This window comes from Calliphora vicina, chromosome 3 (assembly GCF_958450345.1).
Source record: "Calliphora vicina chromosome 3, idCalVici1.1, whole genome shotgun sequence".
NCBI lineage: Eukaryota > Metazoa > Arthropoda > Insecta > Diptera > Calliphoridae > Calliphora > Calliphora vicina.
Genome location: NC_088782.1, coordinates 60,912,501 through 60,927,708, shown reverse-complemented (window position 1 = coordinate 60,927,708; position 15,208 = coordinate 60,912,501). Strand labels below are relative to the sequence as shown.

Sequence of the window (15,208 nt, the reverse complement as noted above, 5' to 3'; positions counted from 1 at the left end):
TCTATCAATTCTAGTTAAAATTCTTTAAAAAAAAGCTAACAAAAAATTGTATTTAGATAAGCTAAATTATTAAAACCTTACACTGTGCTGCGATCCAAAACTACTTTCGTTTTTATGTGATATTTTATTAATGCTTGCAAATATTAACACATCATATTGTATCAACTCAGTTGTACATCGCGTGATCTTGATAAAACAAATTATCTAACTTTTAAAAGCAAAATGTTTTTGCTCGTTCATTTATGGTCGAGCTGGACCGACTATACTTTCTTCTTACATGTTGAAAGCAAAATCTGTGTAGATACCTATATAAATTAAACATTTCTGAATAATAAAGTCCTATTTCGGGAGGACATTAGAATGAGGGCTAAGTGAAATAATGAACCGATTTCTACCAATTTCAATATGTTTCGTCCTTGGACAGATCAAAATGCATGAATGAAATTTTGTTGAAATATCTTCAAAATTACCACCTATAATTTGCGCATAACGAGCTGTCAATTCAAATGTTTTATATTTAATACAATTTCTTAATGCCTCTAAAGTATGTCTGCTTTTACACAGGGCAAGTTTACTTGAAGCAAGTCTCGTCGATTTCCTTTTAAACTTGCTCGTCTGTTTACACACAGCAAGTCTGTGAGCAATTTTGTATGGCAAAACCTAATAGACGCCATATTGAAAATGAGAAAACAAAAGAAATTTGAAGAGACTTGCCAGTACAAGCAAGTGTGTACCCCTCTTCTTGCCTCTCTCTCCTATAAACTCTAGACTTGCGCAAGAAAAATTGCCCTGTGTAAAAGCAGACTATATGAATAAAATCAAATCAATTAAATTCCATCCTTAATAAAAGAGAGTAAGCTAAATTAACCCGCCAATGGTGGGTGACCTATATGTTTGTGAGACCGGGTGTGTTAAAAAAATCGAATAAATTTATTCTCCGTTATTGTTTTTAAAAAAATGTATGAATTTTAAAATTGAAGGAAAACATCTTAAATTGAATAAATATCTTTGTTTTATTATCCAAAAACATAAAGTTAAAAAAAAGTTAACTATTAGTGCATTAGACCAGGGTCACCATTTATGAAAGTAAAATGTGCGTCACCACTGGCGAGTTAAAAATATGTACATATGTATATTAAAAATCTGTGGAAAATATTGTTGCATATTGTGTACATATCGTTTGTTTAGACTTCAAATGCGCTAAGTACCTTATAACAAATAACACAACCCAGTAAGCACCAAAGCCCCAAAAATTCAAGCACTTGAACATTTTGTTGGAATTTGACTTGAATGCAAATGTAATTATACTTTAGACATGAAAAATATTTGAAAATTTATTTATTTTTCAAACAAAAACATATGGCTTGAATTTATGTTTCCTTTTTACTGGAGAATGCTATTGAAATAAAGTGTAATACAACTGTAATTCAATTGCTTGACTTGAATTACACTTGCTTTCAACTTGAATTCCAGTAAAAATGCTTATTGGGAACAGACAATTTTTCTTTTAGAAACTTTTGTTTTAAGTATATTTATTAGAGTTAATTTAAAATATTTGATTTGCGATTATCATAATTTTTCTGAAGGTTTTTGCGTAAATAAAAATAATGGCGTCCTTTTATTTGGAAAATGTTCACTCCTTGTGGTGGTTCAAAGCACCTAAAGACGCGGATTTTGAGCACATTTTTCTGTAGAGCAAAAATGGTTGAATATATTGCAAATCTGATTTCGCGAATGGATTCTGCATCAAAAATTAATAGAATTGATGTTTTTTGAATACTTATAAAAAGTTCCACTAACCCACAACAGCATAGGTTAGACTCCACTACCAAAGGGTAGTAAAACCCTATACTCAGTTTTCCATTTTTTTATGGAACCCCAAATATTTTGAAAATCAGTGGACCTCAAAAAAAGGTGTCATCAGTTTTTGGCCAACAGCTAATTCAGTCCTGGTGATACCGCTTAACTTTATTAAAATTCTTATTAACTTAACTCGGCTGGGATATTTTCATTTTGATTTGCAGTTGTTCAGCTTCGTAGGCGGAATTTGGATCAGTAAGTGGCTCCTCAAGGTCACAGATTTAAAAAAAAATCGACAAAAATACATTTATGATCCGAATGAGCTGAAATTTAGAATATAGATAGTCCTTCAGAAGGTCTACAAAAAATATACCTATATCTGCAGATTATCTCTTTTAGTTCAAGAGATATTTATGTTTAATTTTTTTTGTTAAATTTTGCTCGATCTTTTTTTCGTATTTTATATATGTATGACTAGCTAAAACCCGGTGTGATTCGCTACCCGTAATGTAATGATTTACAATATAGTAGTCTATATAAAATTAGTTTGTAATGTAGTAAAAAGTACGTTATTTATTTCATATTTTCTTCTAACCTTTATGTGAATTGTAATAAAATACAAAAGTTTAGAACCAAAAATATTTGTATTTAATGTTGGATTTCCTACTCGCGAACTGAAAACTTTTCATGTTTTTTTTCCATATTTTATTTATTGTATCTTCACAAAATAATGTGAACTATCAATAATTTGTTCAAATCTTAAATCTAAATATTATTTTTATTTACGTCCCACCACAGTTGGACGAAAAATTATGTTTAATTTATAGATCCTATCATCAGCGCAGGTCTGTTGGATTCCTTCTCATTAATGTTCGTGCAAGTGGGTTTGGGTGAACTTCTAACTTTTTCAAATATGACTCCGCTTGTTATACCCTTCACCTTCGTGAGAAGGGTATATATAAGTTTGTCATTCCGTTTGTAATTTCTACATTTTTCATTTCCGACCCTATAAAGTATATATATTCTGGATCCTTATAGATAGCGGAGTCGATTAAGCCATGTCCGTCTGTCTGTCTGTCCGTCTGTCTGAAGACCCCAGATATCTTCGGGATCCAAATCTTCAATAATTCTGTCAGAATTACTTTCGAGAATTTTGCTATTTAAAATCAGCAAAATCGGTCCACAAATGGCTGAGATATGAGGAAAAAACCAAGACAACCTCGATTTTTGACCTATTTTTGACCTATATCTGGATTACTAAGACATTAATATAGACAATATGGATATCTAATGATAGATATTTCAAAGACATTTCCAACGACGTATATAAGACCATAGTAAGTTGGACCTACAATGGGTCAAAATCGGGAACAAATTTTTAACCCGAATTTTTTTTTCAAAAAAAAAATTAAAAAAACAAAAAAATTTTTTTTTAAATTTAAAAAAAAAAATTTTTAAATTTTAAAAAATAAAAAAAATTAAAATAATCGAAAAAAAATTTTTCCAAAAAATGAAAAAAACAACTGGAAAAAAAATTTAATTTTGTTTACATAAAAATATTTAAAATTTTGAAGTATAATTTGGTGAAGGGTATATAAGATTCGGCACAGCCGAATATAGCACTCTTACTTGTTTTTTTATTTCATTTTTCACCAGGGAGACACCTAGGTCCTTATGAATATTAATATTTCTCACATACCAAGGCGCTGCTGTTATCATTCTTAATATTTTATTTTGAAATCTTTGAATTTTTTCAATATTAGAAGCTGAGGCCATGCCCCATAATTGAATTCCATAGCACCATATGGGTTTTATTATTGATCTGTACAGCAAACGTTTGCAATCTAAACTCAATCTCGAGTTTTTACCAATTAGCCAGTAAATTTGTAGTAATTTTAACTTCATTTGAGTCAATTTCGTATCTATATGCTTTTTCCAGGTAAGACGTCGGTCTAGATGCAGCCTAGATATTTAACTTTGTTGAGGTATTATATGATTATTTATTAGGATTGGAGGGCACGATTCTCTATGGGAGGCACCACGGCCACTTGTAAATTCAAAACAAAAAGTATCCTATTGTTCCTTCCAGATATAGAAAAACATACAGTCAAAATTTCAAGCAAATCTGGTTAGCGGTTTAGCCGTCTATAGACTTCAGACCAACAAATATACATATGTATATATATTAGGGTATTCGTTCGACTAATGATCGTTCGATTAATCGAATAATTTCTTACGAATAATTATTCGAACAATTTAAAAATTACCATTTTCGAATAACGAATAATTCGAAAAATTTTATGTAGAATAATCGAATAAAACGAATAAATGTTCATATATATTTAAATTTATTAAATTACTTAAAATTTTTCATAATTTCAAATTTAAATAAGTAATAATGACTCACAAAAATTGTATTGTTTCTGAAATTCGACAAATAACTAAAGACAAAGGGACTTTCGATCACTGTAAATTAGTGTTCCGATAGCTAGTTCTATAAATATATAAATATTACTGCAAGATGTTACAATTCTAAAAACAAATCATTCAAAATTTTTAACTTAGGACTTGAACCAATGAAAATAAAAGTTACGGAATAAAATATTTGTTATTTAGCTGGCAAAATATTAGAAGAATCGCAATTAATAATCAAAATATTAACTTAGATTAAAGTGGAGTTGATGTGATGGAGAATGTGAGAAAGTGATATTGAGGATGACATTTATAATGATAACGTTGAAATAGACAAGGCCATGATCTTAAAATATATTTAAGTGATGTTAAGTGTTGCAAAATATTTAATAAATCACAAATATTGCAAAGTTACGTTTTGCTGCAAGTAAAGCATGGAGTTGGTCTTATACATGATTTTGAACACCGTTGAACATCTCTGTCTAATATCGTAACAAAGTTTTTGCGTAGATTGTAGATTTGTAGATTGTTCGGGAGTTAATCTGATTAGAATATTTCTGATGAAAATTTAATGATGGACTTTATTTTCGAATGTTTTTAACATTATCAATACTTGAATTGTTAACATTAACGTTATTTTTTGTTTTTCTTTAACAATTAAATAATAAAAAACCGACATCAAAACTTCATTCTTTACTTTTTTAAAAAAAATTAAATTATTCGAATAATTCGATTAATTTTAAACGTCTGATCGAATTATTCGAACAAGTTAAAATATCTTATTCGAATTATTCGTTTTATTCGAACAAGAGAAAAACCGAATAATTCGAATACCCTAATATACATATAAACACACATTCACTTTTATATACATATATATAGATGGGCCTACGGATGGTCGAAATTTGTTTTTTATATCTGACGTATATTTGCCATAAAATTCTAAAAAAAAACAAACCTGATAACAATTAACTCGTCCTTATAAAAAGTTACACGCATCCAAAGTTGCAACATCTTTTTACATGTTTCAACTTTGTATACGTGTATTTTTTATTTTTTTATAGAAAAAAAATGTTGTTCGGGACTATATCTGAAAAGAGAACTTAATGCAAAAACATATAAAGTAAAATTTAACATATTTAAACGGATATTGTCCCTCCAGCCATATACAATCTTGGACAATTTTGAAACATAATTTTAGGTTTGACTAAAAAATTCTAAAATACCGAAGCACCGATCCTGAACAACTTTTCACATTTGTATATCAATATATGTATTTTATACATACAATTGTAAATAACGTCAAAGTGGGTAATTTTGTAAAAAAAATAATTTTTAGGAACACATTTTCCCCGTTATAGGGGAACAATGGCAACAATAGTAATGCCATCTATATTAGATCTATATTACTTCCAAATTTTATTGTGATGTCTGTAACCGTTAAAATTTTACATTAATTCAAAGTTTATATTTTTGTTGATGAAAAATCGCCATATTATAGTCTTTTTAGTTTTTAAGGTAAATGACGTCCAAAAAAAACATACAATTATTTCATTTCACTAAAATGTCAATCTTCAAGTCCTAAGGTTTCCACTAAAATCAAAAACTTATATAAAAAACTTATATTTACTCTTTAGAAGCTCCACAAACCTTGCCCACTTACAAAAATTTTAATGTTTTTTCATATCTTGCATCATGCCGGTCTTGCGTGATCAAGATTGGGTAACGTGATGGGCTCAAATCATACTAATAAGGATTTGCCCGTTCTTCGTTATTGCAGCACAATAGAAACGTATTCACTCGAACTTACATTTTTATACCCTACACCACCATATTAGCCTAACCCACCTTAAAGTATACCGATCGACTTAGAATCACTTTCTGAGTCTATTAAACGATGTCCGTCCGTCCGTCTGGTCGGCTGGCTGACTGGCTGACGTCGCAATTTTGAAGATATTTCGATCAAATTAGGTACATATTATGTTTTCGGCTCAAGGACCAAGCCTATTGAAACTGGCTGAAATCGGTCCATTATTTCACCTATCCTCCCGAATGTCCTCCCGAAATTGGACTTTATCGGTCATAAATGTTTAATTTATATATGTGTCTACACAAATTTCGCTCCAAATAAGTTTTATATATACAAAATTCATGTCACCAAATTTTGTTACGATCGGTCCATAATTATTCATAGCTCCCATATAAACCCGCTTTCCGAAAATCTCTTTAACGTGAATAAATCGCTTAAAAATGTTGGTATACACACAAAATTCAACATAGTTAACTTTAATATAGACATAAATCACACGACCTAATTTCATATATAATGCCCACTTCCGAAAATCACTCAAAAATTTAAATTTTTGAAATTTTAAAAGAAAAATGTTTTTACTCTTTTACTTAGTGTAGGGTATTATATGGTCGGGCTTGACCGACCATACTTCCTTACTTGTTTAACAAAAAATCTTTGTTTTAGCGTAAAAAAATTGTAAAAAACGAACATTTTTAAGGTACAAAGTGATCTATGTGAGCTACATTTTAGAGTGCCTAGTTGTATTCAGATTGAATTGATATGTTCACAAGAGTTGTTCAGCTTTACCGTAGTTACAACTTTGCTAAATATTGTTAGTGAAAAATTAGGAGTCCCTGAAAGTTATTCTAAAAAAAATTTAAAAAAAAATTTTCTTCCTATATTTGCTCAAAAAAGATGCACAAAAGGGCTATTTTTTGGGTAAAATTTTAACAATATTTGATTGGCGGACTCTTAGCTATATTATTGCCATATAAAGTTAAGCCGTATCACCAAGTCTGAATTAGCTGTTGGCCAAAAACTGTTGACATTATTTTTTGAGGCCCACTGATTTTCAGAATCGGTCACGAAAATGGACAAACCGAGTAAAGGGTTTTATTACCCTTTGGTAGTAGAGTCGAACCTATATTGTCATGATCGTGTGTTTTTCCAAAAGGCTTTATTTGTTGCATAGAGTTATTGATAAAAAATTGTAATTCCCAAGAGTTCAAAAGGCATGGAAGTTTTTTTTATAACAACTATCACGATTTTCTATAGAATGTAGTGTAGTCCAGGGAGTTACCAGGTTGGACTTAGCTCAGTAACTGTAAATATTTTTAAAGCAAACGCTGTATTTTTACGTATTCTATAGTTTTGTATTAAAAACACAATTTTCATTAAACAAAATTGGACTTAGATCCTTTGACATCTAAACTAACAATTAGTAGAAGCGAAATGACATTGTAAAGTACAAATTGAAACAAATATAAAGTATACACTCCCTCACAAAATTCTTAATAAAAAAATAAACACAAATTGAATTCATAGAAAAATTGTTGACTTTAGTACTTTATTTAACCCACGCGTCAATCATTATTCCCAAAATAACGATTTATGCAGGATGTAAAAAAGTCAATATCACAGTTTAATAGGAAGCAGCAGGTGCTGGACCATAACCAGAGCCAGCGGAATAGGCGGGAGCAGCAGGAGCTGGACCATAGCCAGAGCTGGCTGATTTAACATTAGCCGCTGCAGCTGCAGCAGATGAACCACTAATAGCGTTACCATGATTGCCAGAGGCAAGAACAACAGCAGGTGCTGTGTAGGTGGTGGTTGAGTATTGGGGAACATCGATAATGGCAGCATTTGGACCACCAGCAGAAGGTAAAGCCCAAACTAAACTAGCCAAACGCAAAGCATCAGCATCAACGCCACCAACGGCACTGCCACTGCTTATTGGGATGGCAACGGAACCATAGCCATGAGAGCCTTGAGGAGCACCATAAGCACGAGCGGCACCATAAGCAGGAGCACCACCATAACCAGCTCCATAGGAGGGCAATACAGTAAGAGTAACAGCCGGTTGTAATTGCGCGGCAAAGCCGGCAATCGATGATTTTTGTCCGCCATAACTGGCAGGAGCATAGCCAGCCTGTGCTGCCACAAACAAGGCACAGGAAATCTACAAAATATGATCACACAGTTTAAAAGATTTCCCTAATTACAAAATATTTATCTCATTTGAGAAAACAACCAATAACTTACCAGGACTCTAGACAACATTCTATTAAGTTTGCTGTTGAATTATATGTGAATAATGTGGGAATTTTCATTACGACTGTTACTTTTATAGTTTTTAATTCAATTACATGAATTACAGGGCAAAAAACTTTTTTTCATTTTACTTCCTACGTGACAAAAACCTAAATTTAAGCCAAAATGTCATCCCATTAAGACGGATTTATGTTTTTTTCTAGAGTGGTTAAATTCAACCACTGTTTAAGTTTAAGTCTTCATAATGGTTTCAAAATTATTCATTATTTTCTTTAGTTTTTTTTTTCATAAAAAAACGTTACCTTTATACGTAACAACAGTTTGGTTTGTAAACGTGTAACATGTGAATATTGTAGTTGTTTACTTTACTATTCTACAATATATTTGAAAGGGGTTTAGGGAGGGGTTTCTTTGTCTGTTACATATTAACAATAACAGCATTTACTTTTTTGCAAAAAAATGCAAAATGCTTTTTTAAATTTATTTTGCCATTAGCTGTATTTTTTTGTATCCACCATCAAAAGAGATGGGGTTGTATTGATTTTGTCATTCCCTTTGTAACACATCAAATTATTTGTCGCAGACCCACATTAGTATATGGGGCATTTCATGTCAAGTGAACCAACTTTTAAAATTGATGTCTTCCGATTGTGATGAAATTTGCACCGAGACCTATTGGATAGTAATTCAGACACAATTTTTCAACAAGATCGGTCAAGAACTCTCGAAGTTAGAGGGGGTAAAAATTTTACATTTTGGCCAAACATGTAATTTTTCTCATCCAAGTAACTTATTACCTATTGTTCTTAGCAAAATGTGTCCCAAACAGTTTAGATAGCTATTTTTTCAATCTTTCGAAAAAAAATATTTAAAAAAAACAAGTAAGAGTACTATATTCGGCTGTGTCGAATCTTATATACCCTCCACCTAAATATGATGGTATAACAACTGAATAATATACTTAACAATTGTTAGAAATACTAGTTTACGCAGACAATATTTTATTTCAAAAGTACATAATATAATTGAATTTCCTATTGGAACGTATGAAATTTAACAATTTATATACTTAATAATTAGTTAATACGTTTGGTCAATATTTTTCCTTTTTTACCAGATTATAAAAAAATGGTATACAAATATATTTAGACAAATTTCAAGCTATTGGGTTGTGGGACTTATATGGGAGCTATGACCTATTATGAGTCGATTGTCATAAAATATTTTAACGTGATTTTTATGTTTTTATATTGGAGTTGTTGCGAAATATGGACCAATATTCACAAAATTCAGTATTATGATTTTAAAAATTACTGATCGGTGTACTATTTTGGTTCAATATATGGAAGCTATGACCTATTATGGACCTAAGTATTTGAGAGCTATTTTTGTACAATTTTATATAAACAACGCCATTATCAAAAGTGGACATTATATGGGAGATATGGTTAATTATGGACCAATATTTTAAAAATCTTGTAGTACGATTCTTGGATACAAATTACTGATCGGTGTAAAATTTTGGTTGAGTACAGATTACTTTAAATATTTGTGCAGGTTAATGTGTTTTCCGGAAGTGATTCTTATATGGAGGCTATGACCAATTATGGGCCTATCCTCATAAAATTTGGTACATCGATTTTTGTATATATTGAATAAATTTGTTTGGAATTTCAACCTGATAACTATATTTGTAAGAAATTTATTAGGATATTAGTGATTTTCGGGAGTGGACCTTATATGGGAGCTATGGTTAAATATGGAACGATATTCACAAAATCCACAAGTATGATTACTGGATCTGTGCGTAATTTAATTTTGATATCGATCTGTTTTTAATAATTTTTAAGGTTAATATCTTTTTTCGGAAATGGGCCTTATAGGGGAGCTATGACTAATTATCGGCCAATCTGCATAAAATTTGGTACAGTGATATCTATATATATGAGTATAATTTTTGTCGAATTTTAGCATGATAAATGTATTTATAAGAGATTTATGAGTACTTAACTGATTTTTGGAAGTGGACCTTATATGGGAGCTATGGTCAAATATGGACCCATATTCACAAAATCCAGTAGTATGATTTCTAAATATAAACTACGGATGTGTGTGAAATTTTGTTTTGATATTGATATTTTTTCGATATTTATGTAGGTTATTGTGTTTTTCGGAAGTGGTCCTTATATGGGAGCTATAACCAATTATCGGTCGATCTTCATAGAATTAGGTACAGCGATTTTGGTATATATGCGGATTATACATGTCGAATTTCAACTTGATAGCGATATTTATAAAACATTTATGATTATTTAAGAGATTTTCGGAAGTGTTCTTTATATGGGGGCTATGGTCATATATAGGCCGAGCCACGAAAAATTTTGTAATATAATTTCTTTTACCACGAGACTTATTTTTGCTGAATTTCATGTGGATATTCCTATTCTGTAGGCATTTATAGACCATAGAACCATATTTCGGGAAGAAATTTGTATGGGGGCTAGGAGAAATCATGGACCGATTCTTATAATTTTCACCAGAGTTACTCCTTTTATCATAAAAGTAACGAGTGCAAAATTTTATGATATTAGCTGCAATATATTTACAAAAAATGTCCAAAAATATGTGAAAATTATCAATTTTTTTTTGAGGTTGTCCCACATTTTCATTCCCAACTTTGGTTCCACTGTACCGATTTCGCTGATTTTCAATACCAAACTGCATAGGACAATAATAAATATTTTTATTGCAACTCTACTAAGTTTGTTTTCGTATTTTGGACGTGAGCGTGTTTTATACAGACGGACAGACGGACAGACAGACGGACATGGCTCAATCGACTTAGAATTTCATAAGGATCAATAATATATATACTTTGTTGGGTCTCAGACGAATATTTCTCAATGTTACACACGGAATGACAAACTCATATATACCCTCATTCACCACTTATGGTGGTGGAGGGTATAATAAAAAAAATTTAATATTTTTTTTCCGAAATCAAAAACATTTTTGACTAGTTTTCAAAATGGGGCCCTTTTTTTTCTTAAATTTTTTTTTTTTTAATATTTTTTTCGAAACATTGAAAAAATAGCTATCTAAACTGTTTGGGACACATTTTGCTAAGAACAATAGGTAATAAGTTACATGGATGAGAAAAATCACATGTTTGGCCAAAATGTCAAATTTTTACCCCCTCTATCACCGAGAGTTCTTGACCGATCTTGTTGAAAAATTGTGTCTGAATTACTATCCAATATTTAGACCTATGCAAATTTCATCCCGATCGGAAGACATCGATTTTGACACTTGTGAAATCCCCCATATATGGACACTGGTGCATATTCCTATAAACGCACACTACTTTTTTTTAAAAAAATTTTAAAAATTAAACAAGAACATATTTAGGGGGCTACAAATTTGTTTATTAAATTAGACTTCATTTAAAATATTGTTTACAAAAAAAATTCATTTGTACTTTTTTTATTTTTTTAACTTAATTTTCGAGATTAACAGCCATTTTTAAGAGTATTTTCCTATAAACGCACTTTAATTTATGGGCCACTGTAGCATTATTAATAATGTGTGGATGATCCTTTGTTATGGATTATTTCAAAAATACGGTCTGGCATTGATTCCACTAATTTTTTTAAGCAGATTGGAATCAATTTCCTCCCAGACTTGTTTAATTCTTAGTTTCAGCTCTGTCACAGTCATTATGCTTTCATTCTGGGCATTATTTGCATAAACTTTACGGGCCATGTATCCCCACAAGTTCTCCATTGGGTTTAAGTCCGGACTACAAGCCGGCCAGTCCAACAAAGGAATGCTATGTTCATTAAACCAAGATTTCGATTGCTTAGAAACATGGATTGCAGCATTATCTTGTTGGAATATTCCATCTTCATCCATTTTTTCATCCATAAATGAGAGAAGAGCATCTTCCAACAGTTCGTTATAAATCGCACTATTCATTTTTGTCGGAACAGAAAACGCTGCCCAAACCATAACACTGCCACCACCGAAATTACGTTTTGACATCCGAACATCGTTTGATCTCAAATCGTGCCAATAGTAATGAGTATGAGTCAGGCCCGTCTAAATTAAATTTTTTTTCGTCAGAGAAATTTTAAACAAACAAAATTTCAAGTCAATATCTCAATTAGATTAAAAAATATGCCACTTTAAAACTCCGTCCTTCAAAAATATTCCACTTTTTCATACTAAAATTTTTTTATAAAAATTCTTAATATTTTATTCAACACAAATCATTGGTTCTGACTCAGTCACATTAAGAAAATTTATACAAATTCTTTAGTATGAAAAAGTGCAATATTTTTGAAGGACGGAGTTTTAAAGTGGCATATTTTTGAATCTAATTGCGATATTGACTTGAAATTTTTTTTGTAAGACCACAAATTAACTTATCTAAACAAAAAAATATAGCTTGGAAAAAATATGGATCAAATTGTTCCTAATATTTGCAATCCTATTAAAATTTTGATATAAATTTTAGTTTTAGAAACTCAATGAATATGTAATATGTAATAAAATCTTTATTTATTAACGAAACTCAATGAAATTTTCAGCGTTTTTTAAGTTTCTCATTCTAAATAACAAGGTGTAAAAAAACTTGTCAAAAGGTCAAAGGGAATCCTGAAATTCCTAAAAATTGGAGCGAAAATCCCAAAAATGGTATTTTTTACAATTTTGTATATAGGGTCCACATTTCCTTTGGGGCTGGGAAAATACTTTAGGAATAAATAGGGAACACATCAGGGTTTCCAAAACTGCTTTCCGTTTTCTGATCCCAGCTTTGGGATTTTAGAACATGTGGCCCAAAGTTGAAATTTTTATAAAAAATAGGTCAATTTCCAAAGGGTTTTAGGGCCGACATGTTCAAAAAATAGGACATGTTTTTTATACCAAAATGTTCTCCGTAAAGAAACTTTATAGAAAAACATAAAATTGTTACATGTTCTTAAAGAAAGTTGCTTAAAAATCATAACAGTAAAGAAATTCGGCTCATTCGCCAAAATATGACCAAAAAAATAGTTTTTCTCGAAAATCTCAAAATTTAAATCGCAGGTACGGAAAAACTATAGGAGGTATTGACATATTTTTTTCATATTTTTATTCCCTATTATGTTGTCAATAAATACCCATGTGATGATCAAAAAATTCTGAAATTCGTTTAAAAAAAATTTTAAAAATTTGAAAATGGAGTTTTGAAACTGCCGTTAAAAAAAATATTTTTTTTTGGTCATACCTGGGAATAGGTTAGCGGTATCCTACGAAGACAAAAACTCATATACAAGTAAATATGGATATATTCTAAGTAAAAATAAACTTTTATTTTAATATTTCTCAAAATATGTTAATTTTGTTCCTACATTTCATGTTCTAGTGGCCTGAGACACGTTAATGGCCTGGCGATTTTTTAATAACTTTAACACTTATTAACCAATTTTTGTCTTTTATATCTTATTAGAACGACAATTACGTACACATTTCGATTCTTTTAAATTAAATTGCTGAAGTAATTATTTAATAGCAAAATTTTTACAAAAACTGAAAAAAATGCATTTTTTCCCCTTGTAAATGCACCTCAAAACTAAATCGCTAAGTCGGCACGGGTTGCCCTTCTTAGAACAAGCTAAAAATTTTTTTGGTGGTATTTTATGTCATTACACAAGTTTTCAGGGGGTACCGTCTCAACATTTCCATAAATTTAATTCTAAGGGACACTGTAATATACATATATAGATATATCAAAAAAAAAATTGGCTTGGTGAATTTTTCTTTCAGTAAAAACATAAATTGGATTACTATAATCATTTAAACAAAAAATTAGCCAAAAAAGTGGGCGTAAAAGTGGGCGTGGTTAATTTTTCATTCCGTAGAAACCTAAGTAGAAACCAAAATTTCTAAATCGGTCCGGCCGTTCTCTACTGATGCGAACGACATTTTTATTTATATAGAAGATTTGTATTTTGAAGTATTATTTGGTGAAGGGTATATAAGATTCGGCACAGCCGAATATAGCTCTTTTACTTGTTTTGTTTTAAAAAACTGATAAAACATCTAAAACGGCAGAAATTGTGCAGGTTTATTGTTTTATCGCAAAGCCAGATATAATAGCAACAAAATGAGATATCAATCATAAAAATCGATTAATTCTTTTCGAATTTATTCACAATTAAGTGAATTCGCTCATTTTCACAAAATTTTAGTTTTTTATAGATATACCATAAAATTTATTAGTTAAATGATTGAATTTTTAAAACATTATATACAAATTTTCACATATATATTGCGTTTTAATCGGCTCAGTGGTTTCGGAGTTATAATAACAAAGTGAAGCAAAAAATATATTTTTTACGTGAAAATAGCAATTTCTTTTGTTTTAAAAAATCATGAAAAATCGAAAACGACAGAAATTGTTCAGATTTGTTGCTTTATCGCAAAGTCTCATGTAATATGAACAAAATGAGGTATTGATCATAAAAATGAATGGATAATTTTCGAATTTATTCAAAATTAAGTGAATTTGCTCATCTGATATGTTGATTTTCCACGAATAAAAATATAAAATTTTAATTAATGTAAAATTTTAACAGTTAAAGATATCATAACAAAATTAATCGGCTCAGTGGTTTCGGAGTTATAATAACAAAGTGAAGCAAAAAATATATTTTTTACGTGAAAATAGCAATTTCTTTTGTTTTAAAAAATCATGAAAAATCGAAAACGACAGAAATTGTTCAGATTTGTTGCTTTATCGCAAAGTCTCATGTAATATGAACAAAATGAGGTATTGATCATAAAAATGAATGGATAATTTTCGAATTTATTCAAAATGAAGTGAATTTGCTCATCTGATATGTTGATTTTCCACGAATAAAAATATAAAATTTTAATTAATGTAAAATT

The 15,208-nt window shown here is 30.2% G+C and overlaps 1 protein-coding gene across 1 annotated transcript; it reads right to left on the bottom strand.

The window, feature by feature from the left end:
• Nucleotides 1-7,646: 7,646 nt before the first annotated feature.
• Cp18 (Chorion protein 18) lies at nt 7,647-9,744 on the bottom strand (the record flags this gene model as incomplete). Its single annotated transcript, XM_065505840.1, has 2 exons — nt 7,647-8,183; nt 9,736-9,744. Coding segments are annotated over 2 exons (546 nt in total), but the record flags the coding sequence as incomplete, so codon positions are not given.
• Between the last annotated feature and the right edge of the window lie 5,464 nt (nt 9,745-15,208).